Raw genomic sequence first — 20992 nt, 5'->3', positions numbered from 1 at the left:
ATAAATGTACAGGATTAACTGGGCAACCGGGAAAAAAAAAATATTAAGTATTGTCGTTGGGTTTTGGATTTTTGTCATGCAGAAAAAGTATATCCTCAAGTGCCCTTTCAGTTGTAGTTATGTCTTCTCACCACAGAATGACTTCTGTATCTTGGTTTGTGCCATCTTGTGCTTGAACACAAAGCTGAAATGAACAAAGTTTTGAGTAGTGTCCAAAAGGGAGGTCAGATCTCTGAATATAATCTCTCTTCTGGAATATCTACATAGTATCATAGAATCATTTGAGTTGGAAGGGACCCTTAAAGGTCTTATAGTCCAACTCCCCTGCAATGAACAGGGACATCTACACCATGACTTGCTCAGTGCTCAGAGCCTCGTTTAGAGAAAGTGCTTCTACGGTGGAACTTGCAACCGTCTTCATTTTTTTCTTGTACTGCTCTCTTAATCCCTCCATCTCCATGTTACAACTGAGAAATGTTGTTTCACTTGCTGTGTATGTGCCATGCAGCACCCCACACTATTGCCAGAGTCTTGCTTTAGGACTGGAAACAGGCAAAGATGTACTGAGAAAACACACTAGTGGTTTCTACAGTGGATTTAGCCAGTGTCTCACCTTCCATTTTCCTTCAGGCACTTTTGAGGTAGATCTGTCAGATTTAGTTGCTGTTCCCTTTGAAAAAGTTGTACCAGAGTGAAAGAAGAGCTCCACACTCCTCTTTGTGCGGGGTAATTAGAACCACATCACTCCCATCCATGTACGTTTGACAGACCCACTGAACACCATGCTCAGGGTAGCCCACTGGCTCAGGAGGCAGAGGATTTCAGTTCTTCTCTTGGGTTTTTCATTAGTTGTGTCTGCATTACCTCTGAACATTCCAATAATACCTGTATGCTTTCTTGGAAAAGCATTTGCTTTCTTTTGGAAAATTTTCCTCTGGAAAAAGTTCAGAGTATTATTTCACTATAGCAATGGTGACTTGTCTGAGTTCCAAAATACCCTTTGGTGGTAAGAAAGCTAGCAGATGGGGCTTTGAGTGAGAACTTTTTGGAGTACATTTGCAGAATGTGCATAAAATATCTTCCCAAAGAATTGCCCATCTCCTCTGATCTGACTGCTTTCCTTTGATCTTCAGGCCCATGTGTTTTCCAAGCAGGAGAGCCTCCATACCTGCCCTGCTGCCAGGCAATATAAATTCTGTGCTGATTTTATTTCTTCAGTATGAAGATCTTTAATATTACAGAATTTCATATAAATTATTTTAAACTCTGCTTCAGTTGAACTAAGAGAGTTTTGAGTAAAAGAGCTATAAAACCTGAAACACAGGGGTTCCGTTTGATATCACTTGTTATCAAAACAGAGAGGCTGAAATATTTTTGTACCACCAAAGGCCCAAAGTAGGGGAATGACTAAAGCAGGTGTAGATACTAACACTTTTGGTGAAAATGCAAAAGAGTCTAGACTGCATGTCAAATAAGGAGTAGGGAAACATGGGTTGATTCTTCTCTTTTGCTGGTTACTTTAAAGCAAAGTAGATCTATAATTCCTGACACTGACTGAAAGCAACTAGGAATGAAACATAAATTCTTGTTCACTTAGTTTGTTATTGAAATGTTATCAATAATCATGAAAAGTGAATGATTGTGTACTGCGCTATGAGACGTCCAACAAAAGATTAAAATTCAGGTTATCTTCATCGGCTGAATTAGAGCGGTACATAATACAAAAATCTTTGAGTAGATTAGTATGTTAAACAGTCTCTATGGTGCTGTGTTGTTTTGTTGGTTTTTTCCTTGATGGATTTGAGGGAAGAAAGGTCTAGCATGGTATTTTTGTTGCTGTTTTTACTGTGTATCACAGCTGCCATTTGTAGTCAGCTAACAATTTCTGTACATAATACAGACAATCGATTATCATATTACTAGAGCTTTCACATCAAAACCACATTCATTTTCTGAATCACCTTCAATTCATCAACCAATATTTGCTCAAGGGCTTTTGCCAGCAACAATGTATCATTTTAATATAGTGTTGAACTTTGGTTTTATTCTAGAGGTCAAATAATTATTATGTTATTATTGTTATGGTTATCATTTTGTAGTTGTTATAAAATATTATTTTTTGTTCACATGGCATGTGCTATTATGTGTTTTTGCAGAGGTTGCTTATGTGAGCCCTAATCTACCTCTTTAAAAGATGCTTAATGTTAAATACATAAGTAGCTATATTTGGTATCAAGTATACTTTTCCCTGTGCATAAAACTTTTCAGCACTTTGCTGAGTCAGAGCCTCTATGACCTCTCAAATTAAGACTGACTCAAATTAGCATTTAAAGTGGATGCAATTTATACTAATGCACTGCAAATTGTCCTCCAAAGCATGAGGTTTCTGTGGCCATTGAAACCGCAGGGATAGCTCTTCTGTTTTCACTGCCTGTCTCTTTTTGACTTTGCTCCTAGGACATGGGGGATCGCAGCACATATTAAAGGGCAGAGATGGCTTTTCATTAAATAAAATTTAGAGGTTTGTGCTATGGAGGAGAAACCATGGTTCTTGACATGCAACTGATTCTTATCTGTGTCCCAGGAGCAGCAGTAACTTGGTGAAGAAGATGGCAAAGAAAAGAGAAGAGAAGCTCTTCCCTCCTCCATTATCCCCCCTGTTGGATGAGCCTGTGCACCGTCGGCACAGCAATGACAACAGCTCCTTCAGCCAAGAAACCAGTATCACAAACACCTGTCAGACCAGCAGCTCTTCCTCCTCAGTTTCTAAACACAGAAAGAATGAAAATAAATCTAACCCCAAAGGAATCTGTGTAAGTAACAGACCTCAGTTGCTGGAAATGAACAAGATAAAATTAATTTAACTTTATTCTGGGTTTTGTTTATTTATTTATTTTTCTCTAGTATCTGTTTTTAAATCCTTATGTAGCCCCACTCTAGAGCAGCAAGGCATGGATCCATGAAGAGTTGTGCATAAATGACTCTTGCAAGTTCCATTTTTAGGTCAGCATAGACTTCACATAGTGTATCACCTGAGCTTCAGAGGACACTTTGTCCCGCTCCCAACTCTTTAGATACAGCACACACCATTTTCAAATAAAGCATAAAGAATAGTGGTATCTTTCATGTTAATAATTACTACAAATTCTGGAGCAAACTTAAGTTATGCCAAATATAATGGACTAAACTAAACAGACAGTAAAAATCTAACCTGTCCATAGCACAATAAAAACTAAAATGTCTTCTCAGAGGTTTGCAGGATCTCAGTTTCTAGAAGTAAAGTGTATTTGCACCTCATCTACATAAATTTTGTACTGAGCTTCTAGAGATCATACTAATAGTCATTATTTTTCCAGTAAGAACATCATTCTGTTAGGACCAGCTCACCACTAAACATTTTTACATACTTTCTTTCCTTTCACCAGATTTAGATGATTTTTTACCAAATGTACATGAAAAAGAAACAAAGCTAAAAGCTGTGTAGCAAATTGACTTAAAAAAAAAAAAAAAAAGGAGAGTTTCACATCAGTTGGTCATCTACTTTTACAGAAAAGAGGGAAAACTCAGTTTTCTGGCCAATTTTAGAAAATAATTCTCCCACTAGAACGTCAAACTTCTTTCTTAGTATCAAACTGTATCTTAGTCTGACTGTCAATTAAAAGAGAGGAAGAGAATTCTTCCACAGGAAAGGACATTTGTTTGCCATCTTGTGAGAGGTTGTTGCCATACACAGTAATAGCAAAACTCAGAAATTGCACTGGAACATAGGTGACAAATCGCTTCACTTTATTTATTCAGCCCTGCTGCTTTCTGATATCACTGTGTCACTTCAAGCTGCAAGAGTAATATACACGCCTTCAAGAGAAATCAATGCCCAACTGAACTGCGTATGTCAGCAAATAAGCTATGCTATGTAAAGAGCAAGGCCACTTCCTCTCAATCCCAGCCCCTCCAGTCTGTTCTTTCCTTGCTTTATCTATTATCTTGATCCCCAAAATATTTGTCTTCTAAAATATTTTTGTATTCTAAAATATGCTAGAATTCTTTATGAGTTCTTTGGTTCATCTATAATTTAGTTTATCTATTTGAAAGTTGCAATTGCCTGATTTAAATGCTTCTGTTATGCTTCTATTTTCAGTTAATGCAAAGTCACAACTCCCAACTTCTGCTTTTCATTCTTTCCTCTGTTCTGTATAGTAAGGATGAGGAAACTGTTGATGCTGAAGTCTGAGCAGACTTCTCATCCACCTTACGGTTATCTACTAATTCTGTAGAAAAACAGTTACATTAGTTTGATCCACCTCATACTGAGTTTCTTTCCAGCCCTGCAGCCCAACTTGGCTTTAATGAGTGTGTTGTCAGTAGCACTGTGTTGTCCAGGATGACTTTCACCTTGAAGCATAGGGAAGTGCATTCAGGTGAGAGGTCAGAGCTGGAGTCTTAATGCCTAATTAATGTAATGGAATCACATTATGAAGTATGGAAGATGATTTCATGAGGTTTCATGAAGGATGATTTCATGAGGATGTAGTTGGGTATATGCATGTACCTTAGCTTTTTTTGTGTATCTGTATCTTCTGAATTAAGAAATAATAGCAGTCCGTTTTTCTAGGAGGAAGAAACCCACAATGCACCAACAGCCAATGCTCTTCTTGATACGAACCATCTAGAAACAGATATCTGGTCTGCAATGCCAACTCTTTCCAACGGGAATTCTGAGCCCAGAAGACCTAAAATCACATTTGATGATGTGTGAGTACTGTTAGATCTCTCTGTGCTAGTTGCATATTAGGTACTTGGCATTTTTGTAAAGTAGAGTTCTCAGTGGAAGAAGAGTATCTTTAATTATAATGCTAGCACTGGGCACATGTGTGGATGGTGCTGCACATGTCACATACAGTTTTAAATTTTACTAATGAACTGTTATCACTGATTAATGAAGTCTCTGCTGATAAATGTTTTCAGATCACGAATGTTGGTTCACAGTAATTCTTAATTATTTTTTTTTAATTAGTTTAAAATATTTTTCCTTTTCCTCTGTTCAGCACATGTTAATGGCTCCTCTGGGTGGCCAGTTTCCACAGCTAGTTATTTTGCATTCTGGTAGCTCATCAAATCTTTTCATATGGCAGTTTCAGATTAATATCAGGATAAGACTAAAAGAGATAAGTGTGTATATATATCTAAATTGTTCTTGGAAGCAGTCAGCACTTTTCTCAAACAATGTTTGCCCAATTGTATGAAAACAAAGACTTGAAATAATTGATTTTGTCTCCTTAGGCTTCACAATGCAGATTATTATATGCAAGAAGCGAAGAAGCTAAAGCATAAAGCGGATGCATTGGTAAGTTTTCAAGGCTTTTTTGTTTCTCACCACTATGGAGCTGGGTATTACAAAAATTTGAATTCTGAATCTTGCCTAAAGCCTCCAAGAAACCAAAGGAACCCTTCTATAGACTAAAATATGCTTCAAACTGTACTCTGTAAACACACTGCCCACAACAAGCCAAAGCCTGAGCATCATTCCTAGGCTTTAGCAGATCATTCACCCTGAAATAAACTTCTTACAATAGCTGGTTTCTCTTCTGGGAAGAAGCAACAATCATACTGTGGGAAGGATGTAAGATAATATCAAAAAAGTTGATGTGCTTTTAAAATTTGCCTTTATACTTGCTTTGAGCCTCTTCAAAAAATACTGAAAGCTAAAAAAGGCAAATTTTGTTATCATTTGGCAAAACTATTTGATATTTCAAATCCAGATGTTTAAAATTTACAGGAATTGATTTTTAAATAGTGCATTTGTTTTTATTCCATGCTATTAGGCTGGTAAATAAAGACTGAACACACTTTTTTTTACAAAAAATCTTGCAATGATGTAGTTCAATGCTGGGAAAGCTTTTTCTCTCATTTTGTCCCAGATTTAACTGCAGCTAAACTGGCCTAATTTTGCAGAGGTTTGATTTTGATAGAACTGCCTAGTCTGATAGATTGCAATTCTGATAGATTACAGCCATAGTTTGTTCAGTCCAACGTATTGCTAACACTGAAGTGCCTTTAAACAGTCTTTTTTTTTTTTTTGTAGTAAGGTCTTTGCTCCTCTATGCCATGCAGAGTGCTGAACAGCAGCTCATTTATGCAGGCTAGGTGGAACTTGATTCATCTATTTATTTAAACTAAAATGTCTTAGAGTGTGGCCATTCATTTCATCCATCCAGTTCTTTTTCAGTTGTAATTTGGGTGATTATTCACCTGCCACTGATTATGTGGGCGGTTTTCTGTGTGCGTATGGTATCAGAGATTTTTGTACCTGGAAATAAATGGTTGTCAAAAAATAAAACAATGAAATGCTATGTTTTAAAAATTAAGAAACCACTGCTCTCCCTCTGCTGTCAGTGAGCTGAGAGTATAGGAGAATTGATGCACCAAGGTGCCTACTTCAGCTCTCCCTTTCGACTTGTGGCAGCATTGTCAAGTGTGTATTCTATGGGACTTGGGTGTGGGCTTTTTTCGTCCCACCACAATTGTCACCAAGGCAGCAGCTGTCCCTCCCAAGGTACCCATTCAGAGGGGGTGGTGAGCAGCGAGGCCTACAGCCTAGCCCAGCTCTGGCTTCATCATGGTGCTGGGGCCTCACTCAGGAAGGCTGGCAGAAGTGGCCTGGCAGCACCTCCCTCAGCTGGCTGACCTTTAGAAAAAGCACACATTGCTCTGGCACAGGGCTGCCTGCTCCATGCTAGCAAATATTTACAGGCTTAGGCTCCTGATGATCTCAACGTGCTATGTCGATCTGCTTCCATCCATAGTCAGATTCGCCCCTTAAGTGTTGACGTGTCTCCCATCCTCTTACCTTTGACTATGCCTTGTGGAATTAGTGGTGTTTCACTCGCAGAACTAAGAGGATAAGGCAGAGCATGTCATGCCGCTACCCACGGGCAGGCCTCTCCTGTCACATGCAGTTTGACACCCTGAGTGCTCCTACGGGAATGTGGGGCCAGCCACTATAATATAACTTGTTGGCCAGACATAAATACCGACACACAGCTTTTTTTCTTTCCCTTATTTAGGTCTCAACCTTTCCCCCTTCACCCACCCACTCAATACAGCTGCACTCAAATTATCTTCATGTAACATGTTTGCCGTGAAAACCTGTAGTGTTAGTTGTCCTATGGAAACAATTGTTTCTGGTTACTTGGTGGTGCTGACATGACAAAGAAAATGCAGATATGAAAGATTTCAGTGGTTGGAAAGATAATGCATATGACCTCAGAATATGTCAGCAAATGTAAATGAGATGTATAGCAGTGCTGTGTCTGAGCTTGTATGGCACAGAGATCTCTGGTGAAGGACACAGCATTTTGCATCATGGGAGCAAGTCCCTGAAAACCTTTCCTTGTCTGGCACAGCAGTAAGGAATCAGCTGATTTGGACGTGTTGCAGTATCCACTAACTGTATCATATGGAAGAGATCTTGGAGAGCTCGCTCTGTTCTAGGCTGTGCTATGATGAGCTGGAGCAATTCCACTTAATGCACTGGAGTCAGTGTGGAGCAAAGTACAGGGGGGAATCCCATTTCTGTCTCAAACTGTGTGTCAATCTGCTCACAGCCAACTTCCTCCTTTTGTAATACGCATGTTTTCTTTGGAAGATTTGAAGCAATGAAGTAGCAGTATATGCTGAGGAGTACAGCAGAGTACAGGGTTAACATCCATAAATATTTCCCCTTTTTTAATCTTTCAAGTAATCTCTATCCGTTGTACAAAGGCTTTGAATGTAATCAGTGTGCAAGTGCAGGACTTGAAATTGAAACCTTCCATGAATGCAGAGGGTAGTACTTAAAAGGAGTAGCTACAAAGCCAGAGATGCTGTTACCTTGAACCAATATTAGATGTTCTGCTTAATATATTGATAGAATACGCTTCTGTTTAATGAATGAGAAACATAAGCAGATGCATCAAAATATTTTGATAAAGACATCCAAAGAAATTTTTAAATGAGTTAAAGTATATTGGATCTCTTACCTCCAGCTATCAAAAACGGAAAATGTTAAATACTATTATAAAATACTTACTATAAAAATGTCATATATAATATTCATTACACATAAAAAAGAAATCAGTATGTCTAAGTCAGTTTAATCACAACCATTATAAGAGCTAAAACCTTTCGCAATAAAATCCTAGTAAAATAAAATATTTAACAGTGCAGTATTTTTTCCATTTTCTTTCTTCCCCTCTTTCAACATAAATTATGAGGGTTTTTTTTTTTTCTTGTCAACATTCACCACAGATTGTGACAACTGACAATTGCCTTTCATCTGTTGCTAAACCCTTGCATAGTGGCACACAAACTTAGTTCATATATCGAAGAGCTGCACTGATTTGCTCATTGCCTATGTAAATCCATAGATGTCATTTAGCTTTCCTCTGTGCAGTGCCTGGCCATATATCACCTGAGAAGATTTGGTATAAACATATACCTGACTTCAATTTCTGTATGTGTTCACCCGTAACTTGTGGCGATGCTCTGCTTTCATCCTAATGCTGGTGTTGCTTTGCATTATGATCTGTCTGCCTCAAAATTAATGCTGAAGGATTTTCTTGATAATATCATTCCCATTTCAGCTGGAGAAGTTCGGCAAAGCAGTGAATTATGCTGATGCTGCCTTGTCCTTCATCGAGTGTGGGAATGCTATGGAGCGAGATCCATTAGAAGCTAAATCTCCATACACCATGTACTCAGAGACTGTGGAACTCATCAGGTTAATGTCCTTTCTGTGATCATTTTCATAAGCTCATTTCAGTCGTAATTAGAAGCTGCTATGTTTAAAAAAATATAATTTCAACATATTAATGGTTTGTCCAAAGCATCTTCATCTCAGAAGTCATCATAATTAGTTCTTGCCATTTTAGTAATGTCATGGAAAATTTATAAATGGACACTGCTTTTATAAATTATCCCCTTTAGAGGTTATAATATGAGTGTTATAATTTGCAATATTCATAAAATTAAAATTGAGATGTAGTGGGTGGAAGTAAAGTATAGTAATTTCACTGTTTGGCAATGACACTTGTCTTTTAGAAGGTGTAGTTTTGTAATTTAGAACACTAAAGTGAGTCTATCAGGATTTCCATTACAAACCTTGTTTTTAGAGGTTTATAACTTAGTAGTTAAAAAAAAAAAAAAAAAAAAAAAAGCTGAAACCTGGCACTTAATATCGTAGTGGAAGGTGAAGCTTTTTGCACGTATTATTTTAAAAAAGTATACTTTTTAATGATGAATGCAATCCAGATGAATTCATTTTAATACAGTTTTGTAAACTTATAGGCTAGAATACAGATGAGAGAGCTTCTACTTACCAGTAAAAACAGTGTTTGAAAATCTGTTACTGTTACATGTATCTGTTTCATAATGTATACTTCATAGAAATGATGGTCTCCCAAGTAACTATGGTTTTCTTTGCTTTACCTATGCAAATTATCAAAGTGAAATCAAGTAGGATTAAATTTACCTGTAAGTAGAACAACAGGATTTTTCTTCTTCACTGTGATGCACCTTTGCTTTCCCCTACATATGCTAGGAATCTCATCATTAATGTCAGTGTAATTACTGGCAGTATACACAAGAGGTAGAGAAGGCAGCTAATCAGACCTCTAAATGTTTGCTTTTTAATAGAACGAAGGTGTTTTTTTGGCATGCAGGATTTCAATATGCCAGATTAGCTATTAAAGGCAGTAAAAAATAATGCATGTTTTACATTTTAAGTAAGTAGGTATTTACGTTATAAAATTTATCAAATTTTAAGAAGCTCTTACTCTCAGGTAAATAATATGCCTGTTCAGTATTTTAAAATGTTGTTACATTCTATTCTTCTTAAAGAGACGAGGAAAGTCAAAGAGATTACTCAACAAAAAATGATATTCACTCAACGTTTAGGATCCAAGTTAAACCCTCAGGAGCAGTGGAATTAAGAAAATCTGCTTCTCTGTGCTGGAACTCCTCCTGCACTCTAACAGCAGATAGTTTGGTACCTTGTGTGCTGAACTACATAAATACAGCTGTACAACAGGGCAAACTCACTTTAAAGAAGCGAGTAGTTCTTCACAGGACACCACATTTATTTTCATTTTTTAAGGAAACCACATAGTACACTTGAAAATCTTGTTCCTCAACCCCACAGTCTGTCTGTTCAGAAGTGGATCTGGATTCAAGAGCCACAACACATGTGTGGCAGCTCCAGGAGCAGCTCCCCTCTACCTACAGCTCCAGTGTGGGATGGAGTCAGCTGAGTCCACGGCTGTACCGTGATGCAACCAACTTTCAGCAGCACCTGTGGCCTCTCTGCCTTCCTCCACCCCACAGCGGGGCTTCCTGGCAGCTCCTGGCCTACTGAGGGCTGTACAATAGATAGATTTCAGCACAGAAGCAGCACCTGCACTGCTTCTGGACTGCTTTTTGAACCACTCCTGACTGTAGAGGAATCTCTAGGAGTTCCTTAGAGGTAACCTCCAATTTCTGCATAGCTCCAGTCAGGTGAGGTGAATTCCACCACCTACCATTAAAGATGGAGCCTCATTCACAAATTCATGTATGCATCATCCTATAGGCAGAGATTATGCTGATTTGACCATTTAATTGGCATCAGCGGGCAGACATGGAAAAAAATGTGATCGCCCAGCTGAGCAGAAGGTTGGTTCCAGTTCAGTAATCTCTAGGGACAGATACAAGACTCTTGTGGGCTACAATGGATGCTGAATGCACAAAGGAAATGTGCAGCAGTGCACATGCACTTTTGTAATGTGGCTCATAACAACATAGATTTTTACTGTGGGCTATGAAACAGAAGAAGGTTTTTCTCACTTTCACTCCTCCCTCTCTTGGAGGCCCATTTTTTTTCCTTTTTGCATTATCTGTGTCTGACCTGAGTATCTGCATCAGATGTCTGTTTGTCAAAGCAAGCGTCAAAGAGATTGGGAATATCAGAGGTCTGACATTCAAAGGTCTTTTGGTTAATGATAATGCTAAAATCCCCGATGTAACATTGAAAATCCCAAAGAGACATACTACTCTGTGTTTGGCTGGACTCATCCAGTATGACTAGAACAACAATACCATAAAGCAGTTGAGACAGGACAGGGAGGAAGCAAATCAGGTGTTGTGCTACAGCTGCAACCTGGGGGCTGATAATGGGAGTGGTGAGAGGAAGGCAGGGTGGGAGCAGCACTGCCTGCTTGCACTCCGTTATATCCTTATAAATGAGAACTCATCAAGATTGCCTGGATACCTTAAAACTTTCTTATGCAACACTGAACCCTATTACTTATTCTAACAAAAGTACCTGTGAAATTGCATTAGGGCTCAGAACGATGAGTTTATGTGATGAATTGATTTTCAAGAGACTAAATGCATGACATAGAGTGTGCTCCGTTAAAATAAACAATGAGAGAGAGAGAGAGGAGGGGTATCTTCTCAGTCTTTCATCATTGAAATGCTGGACAACAGCAATTAAATAGAGAAAGGAGGCAAAGTATACAAGACTTGTGAATTAATGGACTGAAGAACTTAAAATACTATGAGCGTGATCTTTCCTGTATTAAACATCATTTTCCATATAAAGTACACAGAAAAAAGTATATATTAAAAACTTTGAAATAGCACTTACGAAAAGGATTTTGAAATCATCATTCAAGCCCAAAATGCTTTATGTAAAATATTTTTCCATATTGCTTTACTCTTTAGCACACAGAGGGAGAAGATCTTATGCATCTGTCCAACACTCATCACAGGTGTTTGCAAGACCCTGCATCAGTAATATCCCCAAGAACAGTTCACCTTGTTGGCCCTTAAAGTGGGTTGATGATTTACTTCAGCCTTTCCAATTTTAAGTGGTGCTTTCTGTTGAATTTTGCATCATCTTATCGTTATGGAACAACGTGATCGTTAGCTATTGAGGCTGGGAAGCATATCTTTGTGCATCTGTTATTTTTCAGTGTGTCACTAGTATTTCTCAAAACACCTGAATGTGTGTCCTCTCTCCTTACCTTTCTCACAAGGTATGCAATGAGACTCAAGAATTTCACAGGCTCTTCTGCCACAGAAGGGGACAAGAAACTAGCAGTTTTATGGTAAGTGCCACTGTGCAGCTGAAATCTTAAGGAGGACTTAAAAAATAGTGAATTACTTAAGCAGCTTACAGAAGATCGTTATTCTTGTTTTCCATTAAACTATTAAAGGATAACTAATGGATTTCTTCAGCAGCTGACTAAACATTTATTCTTCTAATTTATATTCTTATCAAGATTGGATTATAATGCTTTTGACCTTTTTTTCCTTCCATTTGCTTATGTTTCAAAATCTAACCTTAGAACAGAAACCACAAAATATAGGCCAGCTTTTTTACTTTTTTTATTTTTTTAACCTCCAGTTTGTAAGTTTAGTTAAGCAATGGAATTAACACAATCCTTTCCTAATTACCACAGCTACCGATGCTTATCGCTTCTGTACTTGAGAATGTTTAAACTAAAGAAGGACCATGCTATGAAGTACTCCAGATCTCTGATGGAATATTTTAAGGTAATCTTTATTCTGTTTAATTTATTGATATGAAATGAAATTCATACTGGCATTGAGAGCTCTCACAGTATAACTGCATGACGTAAAAGTCTCCCATTATCCTCTCCCCTGAAAAATGTAGGGAGGGTGTCTGCAGGGGAGTGGGGACAGAAGAGATTTGAAGGATGTTTGGATTAGTCACTTGATTCAAAAGACCATACTCAGTAACTTTACTAAAATAATGTTATTCTTAACTCCACGTAATGTTTATGCAAGATTTTGTAAAGGAAACAGATTCTCTCAAGGCTTCAATACATGATTATGCACTGATCCCCACCCCTCAAAGAACCATTATAAAGCAGTTCTTTAGGCTTTACTTCATTACATTTAGTTTTTAAATTCAGGTAGGTATGCTGAAGCTTACTGCAGACTCTCAGATTTTGGGGGGCTCTTCTTTAGCTGGGTTCAGCTATCTCCAGCATAAGTCTGTTCACTGCTTTACAACTCAGCCTCAGTAGGAGCTGCCTTTAGCACTCTCCGTTTGTTTCTGATGAACTTCAGATAGCCATATATATGTCTTGTTTTCCTTTGCCTTGAAACAGTGGAGAGCAAGTGACTGTTCTGACTTAGTGATGTTTTTCTTTACTTTGTCAATTGCTATTTATCCAGCATATGAACAACTTCTCGCTTTCTCTAAATTATGAAACAGAATTTCTTTAGTTCTCCCAACATTCTGATATATATATTTCACTTGTTAACACAGTTTGAAGCATACATTTATTCTTGTACTTGGTTACTACATACTATTATGTTATTGTCTACTTGTGCTGCTATGGCAGCCCATTCATCTTTTTTGGTTTTTTTTTTCATCCTCTTTGGCCCAGGCTTTGATATACTAGCACTGCAAACTCTGTATCTCATAACGCTGAGCTTTAACATTTTCATGTAATGGACATGAAATGGTTGTTCTGCTGTAAAACTGCACTATGAACTTGCTATGAACTGCTATTTAGCCTGAATTTAACTGTTGTTCTGTGTGTGATACGTGGACACTTGGCTGTGTCTATGTATCTTGGTAATTCAGTAATAAGACGTCTGACTTTGTGCCTAAATGGACGGTGTCTTGAAGTCATTGGGGGTTCTTGCGTTGTCTTCAATGACTTTTCAAGCAGGAGTTTGTGCAGCAAATAAGATTTGAACCGAATGTGTTGATAGCCCCAGCATTTTCATGAAATGCATTCCTTTCACTTCAGATTTTATCCAGAATAGATATAGGTTGTCTCTTTAAAAAAAAAAAAATGATTATTAGACTTTATCAGCAAACAGCAATGATTTATTAAAAACAAAGGAAGGGGGAATGAGGGATGGAGGATGTGATTCTCTTTTCCCTTAAAATTACTTTACATTCTCTAGCTGTGCAAAGTAAAGAGCATATATACAATGAAGAATGAAGAAAATTAAAAAATAAGTAAAAAAAAAAAATGCCCCAAAAGCTGTTTTCAGGCTTTCTAATTCATAGAATCATAGAATCACAAAGGTTGGAAAAGACCCACAGGATCACCCAGTCCTACCATCCACCCATCACCAATACTTCTCACTAAACCATGTCCCTCAACACAACGTCCAAACATTCCTTGAACACCTCCAGGGTTGGTGACTCCACCACCTACCTGGGCAGCCCATTCCAGTGCCTGACCACTCTTTCAGAGAAGTAGTATTTCCTAACATCCAGCCTGCTCCTTCCCTGGCGCAGCTTGAGGCTGTTTCCTCTAGTCCTATCACTAGTTACATGAGAGAAGAGGCCAACACCCAGCTCACTACAACCTCCCTTCAGATACTTATAGAGAGCAATAAGGTCTCCCCTGAGCCTCCTCTTCTCCAGACTGAACAATCCCAGCTCCTTCAGCCACTCCTCATAAGGCCTGCACTCCAGACCCTTCACCAGCTTTGTTGCCCTCCTCTGGACACACTCCAGGGCCTCGATGTCTTTCTTGCAGTGAGGGGCCCAAAACTGGACACAGTACTCGAGGGGCGGCCTCACCAGTGCTGAGTACAGGGGGACAATTATTTCCCTGTTCCTACTGGCAACACTGTTTCTGATGCAAGCCAGGATGCCATTGGCCTTCTTGGCCACCTGGGCACAGTGCTGGCTCATGTTCAGCTGAGCATCAATCAATACCCCCAGGTCCATTTCCTCTACACAGTCTTCCAGCCACTCTGCCCCAAGCCTGTAGCATTGCTTGGGGTTGTTGTGGCCAAAGTGCAGGACCCGACGTTTGTTCTTGTTGAACCTCATCCCATTGGCTTCAGCCCAGCTGTCCAGATCCCTCTGATTGTAGCCGAGTACTTAAACTGATGTTATTGGATGTATGATATGGGCCACTGCAACATGTTTGCTAGAAATAGCTTTTGAGTTTATACAGATTATGTATTTAGGATCTTTTTGTAGTGAATCCATGCAAGGAGAAAAGACAAGAATGGAGCTATGAAATACATACTAGTTTTGTATAGCTGCACAGTGTTCTCTGTGTTCACTAGCAAGAACCTTTAATACAAATTAAATGGATTGACTGTCTTAATAGAATTGTTATTCAAAGTTTTGCACAATTTTAATTGTGAAAAGCAGCCTAGTACTTATAACTGAACTGGAGATTAATATTTCAATAGAATTGTTTTTCCTATTTTTCCTCACAACTGCCACTTTGTTCAAATTGAAAACATTTGAGACAGAGCTGGTTCTGATTAACTTCCAGTTAGATGTTTCTAAGTAACTTTTTAATCATGAAAATCCAAGAAACAACTTGGATTAAAATGTAGTCAAAATATAAATGCCTAAAATTGAAATCAAATTTTGTAAAATCGGTGAAAGTGACATAATTTCATTTATTTCACCTATGAATTTCAGTAGAATGCTTAACTTTTTTGAAATTATGTTGTCAGTAGTCCTTGGTAAAAATGTTTCAAATATCCTGATTCTCAAATAAGTACCCTTCACTGAAATCTTGTCTTGAGATAGCTACTCCAGATGCTGTCAGAAATGATCCCCAAATGGCAGAAACTAATCTCAAAGCTCATTCTTCATCTCTGAAGACTTGCCAGAGCAGTTTAGGATCTGCCTCTTCCTTGCATAGATGCTGGTGGCAAAAATATATATTACATGCTCTCTGCAGCAAATGTTCCGGTTCATGCTCACATCTTTAATGAAACACAGTGGTGTACTGTACAGGCAGCACTGTTATGTTTGGGCAGTGTTTTCTGCTTTGGTCAATACTGTTTGGCAAGTTCAGCTATAATTAAGAAGTCAGGGATAAGAGTTCACTCTCAGAGTCAGTTGCATGTTCCTGAGCTCCACTGAATCTTTGTGTCCCACATAGTGATTATAGGAATCAGATGAATCTTGTAGTAACAATGGTAATACTTTGCAGAGGATTTGTGAAATTTGTCTGAATTTTCACTCTGTGGTGACCTCTCCGTAAGGGACCTCAGATCAATTGTTTTCATAGAGCACACATAGATGGCTTCTGCCATGATACAGGTGTTTTTATGGGAATTAAGAAAGGTACTATTCAGGCTGAGTCTCTGTAGAGAGTTGTACGAGATGCTACACAAATGTGAGAGTAAAATTGAGTAAGCAGGTAAGGAAAGTCCATTCATGCAAATAAAATAAATAAAAACAAGAGAATTCAAGCAGTTCCGTATGTAGAAGTTTTATTTCTCCTATTATCTGAATCCTAAGACAACTTCCCTAGTAACCTAGGGGAACTACATTTTGGTAAGCCATCAACTTAGAATTCTTTTTGTTTCCGATTAAAAGATTGCAGGTCTCCCTAAAAACAAGAAGTCATTAGCGTTCTGAAGAACTTATTTTACAGACTGAGTTTAAATGGTAATTAAACCAATTTTTTGTAAACCACCTTTGTTTTTGCTGGGGCTTTATTGCATTCGTGCTTTCATCAAGTGACTTTCATGCTACTGGCTGGAACCTACCAGTCATCCGCTGGCCACTTGATTATGAGACCAGTGTGCAGGGTTGCTGTTCTGCTACATGTACTGCAGCTCTTGCAGCTAAGCCTGGCAACGTTGAACCTTTAGTCTTTGGTATTCATGTACTGCTTCCTACTTACATTTCTTTTATTTACATTTTGGTTTTGTACTTACAGAACTCTTCAAAAGCCTCACAGGCCCCCTCACCTTGGGGCGGCAATGGAAAGTGAGTATTTTCTGCTAAGTACTTCTATCCGGGAACAAGTGTTTCCAAGATGGGTGGGGAATGCTTGGGTTCCTTTAAAGACAAAGGCAAGGCCATGATGGTTTGGGAGCAGCAGATGTGTTTCTAATATCCAGCAGGCTACAGAATTGATCTTAAAGGTTAATGGTCAATATATCTGCCTTTGGCTTTTGGGGATGAGAAACTCCCACTGTACTAAATTAGTTACCCCATGTGAGTGATCCAGTGTGGGTGGGAAGAAAGAGCTGATATACACCTTTCTCTTTCTTCCTCATAAGTCTAAAAGCAGCTATGGTAGGTCTGTGATGAATTCTTTAACAGTTTGCTTCTCCAGCCAACTGAAGGCCATAAAAATATCTGTTAATTAGCTAGCAAGAACGATGTCATTTCAGGAAGCCAAAGTAAAGTTAACCTTCACTGCAAAGATTTTTCAGTGATTCGTTCAGTAATGAAAGACCAATGAATTTTTCGTTGATATGTGATAAGTGCATTTTAATAAAACTGGAGGCATAATAATGTTAAAACTGTGAAGGCACTTAGTCAACCAATTATCAGAGGCTCTGTACTAACATCCTCACCTGAAATGTGAAACTAAAGTAATGCAGTTATGGTCTGCTGTTCAGTGAAGGTGTGTTGCCACTGCAACCTTGCCTATAGCTTGTGACAACTATTGCCATCTGGCCCACACTTTCTAATACTCCTTTCTCTTGGCCACGCATACAGATAAAACAAAGGAGGAGGATTTGACCTTTAATTCCTTCTTTGAGTAGGTTGAATTCTAGGTGAAAATTATTTTTGTTAATGGGCTCTTCCTCATGATTCATGAGAAGAAATGACTGTTAGGCATTCCTGAACAACCAAACAAGTAAGCAAAATAATACAACTGTAGAGGGACTCACAAAGAATTGGAATTTTCATACAAATTTTGTTCTGAATCAGTGCAAAATCAGAAATTTCATCATTTTGCTTGAAGGAAAATATTGTCTTAGATATTTTGAAATATTTTAGGGTGTAGCTTTGGGCCTGATGCTGACACTGGGAGCATGCCTTCTGCCTTCCCCAGAGCTGCTGGCTCTATGGTTTCTTCTTCTGCACTTTTCTAACAGATGGGAAAAGGAGTACCACAAAGGAGTGACCAAACACTGTCAGGATGTGGCACCACTGAAGGCAGATCAGTGGTCAGGTTCGAGAGGAGGAGACATCAGGATATTCTTAAATCTGTTTTTTAACAAAGCAAAACTTATGTATTGCCATGAAGTGTTGTCTGATTCAGGATTTCAAATAAGGAAAAATCTCAGCCTGGTTTACTGGAATTTCTGGCCACTTTTCTTTGAAAGGATTATGAACCTCTATGAAGTTGGCCTGAGTTCCAGGCTGGCAATGAAACAAGTTTTCCCTGGTTTCATTACAGAAATTTTTCCCACCTCTAGCGACACAAAACACAAAATAAAGAGATTTAATAGACACCACAGTAATAATGGCTGTGCACAACAGGGTAAATCCAATGAACAATGTGCTTTATTTGGCAGAAGTGCATTAGCTCATTGTAAGTGGCTCTAACAAAATATTCCCAGTCCCCTCAGATTCTTATGATTTTTAACTGTTCCCAGACCTAACTGAGTACAGTTCAGTTCTTCTGTGCATTAAGATGCTGCGGCATGTCAAGTAACTAGGATGCTTTGAGACTTAAAAATAAAGCATTTGTGCCATAAGACATGCTCAAACTGTTTACACATAAGCCATGTAAAAAGTTATTGGCTGCTGAATTAACTTGTTCTCTAGCTCTGGAAAAAGGATGCATCTTATCTTGAGGAGTCTGTTGTTAAGCACTGGGAATAGCAGGGCACTGCTGGAAAATCTTCAGCAAGAACTGTTGCTATTAATGCCTATTAGCCCAGCGCTGCACCTGCAGGGTGTCAGCACGTCAGGTCTGCGCCTGGGTTTCATGGGTAGGATATTGTTGGTGGCTCATAAAGCCAAGAGGAGCCTTTCTACCCTGGGGTTTGGATCAGGCCTGTAGCAAGTCTGAGTGAGCTGTATGCTGTTGTACATCAATGGCTGCAGCTCTTGAGAGGGATTGTAACATCCCCTCTCAGAGAGTTTGGGGGTCTTTGCTTCATGAACAGAGCAGCAGGAGCATCTTGACCCTGCATTTCAAGTGTGCTCCGTAGTAAATCAAATGCGTTTGTTTAGGGAAGTGCTTCCAAATGCAAGAGGAGAGATTTTTGGAACCCTTGATCTTGTTTGCTGAAACTAATTTTCAAAGAGAATAGCTGAATGTGAGTGTTCAGCCCTGCACAGCTCTAAACATGAGCTTGCTGTGCCAACCTCCATGCTGCCTGCAGCCAGTAGGTGATTCCTAATTACTGGTGTTGGAATTAAAGGAAAATCTATATTAGAACATTAATACTGCTCTAAGTAGGTAACTTAAAACAGTGCTCTGTATAAACTTGTGCAGATGAACTGTAGGCAATTAGTACCAAATTTCCATAGCCAGTCTTAAAGAATCCTATGGAGATATCCATATTCCTGAAGTACCCTCAGCTTCTAATGCTGCTCTGCAGGGTGCTTTTAAGACTTGGACTGTACGTATTGTGATGACTGCATTTGAAGCAAACTGTCATTATGGTTTCCACAAAATGCTTTAATAATTGGCTGATATTGCACACTGAGTGTTTTCTAACTGCTATAGCAGCTTCTGGCAGCAGGTAGAAAAATCATTGCAGCTATGAGATATTTCTTTCTCTGAAAGATTGCTCTACTTTTAGGATAGACACGTGTGTGGGTTTTTGTTGTTGTTGTTATTGTTGTTTTTTTTTTAATAACACGTTCATTTGTAGGGAGAATTGAATTCCTTTATAGTTTCAATCAGTTCCAGTTTACAAGCTCTCCTCTTGTAAAACCAGGAGATAGTGTTGCACATTCTTGCCTCACTGGGGCATAGAGTTGGTTTTTCAAGTGCAGTTAGGATAGCAATATGCACAAAGGGGACTCATTCTCCCTTTCTCTCTTGCAGGAGCACAGAAACACCATCACCCATGCCCCTGAGCCCATCCCCTGTCAGCTCTGCTGGAGGCAGTGCAGGGATCACTGGCTCCTCCTCAGCAGGGACCATCACCATTCCTCAGCGCATTCACCACATGGCTGCCAGCCATGTCAACATCACCAACAATGTTCTGCGAAGCTACGAGCACTGGGACATGGCTGACAAGCTGACTAAGGAGAATAAAGGTGCCCTGCACACTTCTTCCTTGTCCACTCTGGCTTATCTGCTTTAGCTTGCTTTCTATTCTCATAGGTCTTATTTGGAGCTGGACCCAGAACCACCGCATTTAAGAACACAACTGTGACAGCTTGAGCAAACAGACTAAATCTGCTTGCTGGTCACTGTAGCCAAAGCATATCTTCTCTTGTCAAGCACAGAGGGGAGATGTGTAACAAGCTGAACATGGGTTTATCAAAGCAGCTGGCAAATAATTTAGCAAAAGTGAGCGCCAAGTGATGAGAGCTTTTGAGTTTGCAAATGCATTCACAGTTTCAGCTTCTTATAGAGCACTGAGGTTATTTTCAGACTGCTCTGTCAACCAGTTTAAGACTATTAAAATGCTGGTTGGGATAGTAATCAAACATAAGATGTTAAATTTATGCAGGGAATCTGGTTAGGACATTCCTACTAAAAAACTCAACATTGGCTCTCCTATTTTGGATTGCAAATCCACTTGCTTATTCCTAGCATCAAAATGTAAGACTTTACTACAGTTATTTCAAAAGAGTTTTGCCAAGCAGTTTGAAAGTAGGTTATACTGAGTATAGTAGAGTTGCAGAGGTATAACTAAATGACAGATTTGGCCTATTGGCCATCTGTGAGCTGCCCCATGATAACATAATTATTCAGATTCCAGCCATGGGCTTACACAATCACTGACAAAGCTTTCTTTTGCACTGGAGGTGTAGAGCCTAACTGGGAAATATTCTCATCATGAATTGGGTCTGTCTCTTCAATAATACTGGGATTTCAGTTGGCTGGCTTCGCCTGACAAACCAGCTTGCTTTATGCAGTTTGATCTTAGTCCCATTAATGTCAGTGGCAAATTTCCACCGAGTTAGAGAAACCAACCTTGAGATTCACAGGTTTTTGTGCCTGAATGGTAGATCATAATGATCTATCCCTTGGTGAGGATAGAAGCTCTGTCCAGTCCTCCCTGCTGCTTCTTG

The 20992-nt window shown here is 39.0% G+C and overlaps 1 protein-coding gene across 1 annotated transcript in view; it reads left to right on the top strand.

Annotated features, from left to right (window-relative positions):
• Positions 1–20992, top strand: part of AFF2 (AF4/FMR2 family member 2) — a 335698-nt gene that overhangs the window by 301304 nt on the left and 13402 nt on the right. The window contains exons 16-23 of the mRNA XM_046941145.1: positions 2585–2813; positions 4613–4752; positions 5281–5344; positions 8622–8758; positions 12051–12122; positions 12477–12570; positions 16710–16759; positions 19794–20008. Coding sequence (XP_046797101.1) covers positions 2585–2813; positions 4613–4752; positions 5281–5344; positions 8622–8758; positions 12051–12122; positions 12477–12570; positions 16710–16759; positions 19794–20008 — 1001 coding nt within the window. The remainder of the gene's footprint in view (positions 1–2584; positions 2814–4612; positions 4753–5280; positions 5345–8621; positions 8759–12050; positions 12123–12476; positions 12571–16709; positions 16760–19793; positions 20009–20992) is intronic.

Source organism: Gallus gallus, chromosome 4, assembly GCF_016699485.2.
Source record: "Gallus gallus isolate bGalGal1 chromosome 4, bGalGal1.mat.broiler.GRCg7b, whole genome shotgun sequence".
In the NCBI taxonomy this organism is placed as follows: domain Eukaryota; kingdom Metazoa; phylum Chordata; class Aves; order Galliformes; family Phasianidae; genus Gallus; species Gallus gallus.
This window is presented reverse-complemented; position numbering and strand designations above follow the sequence as displayed.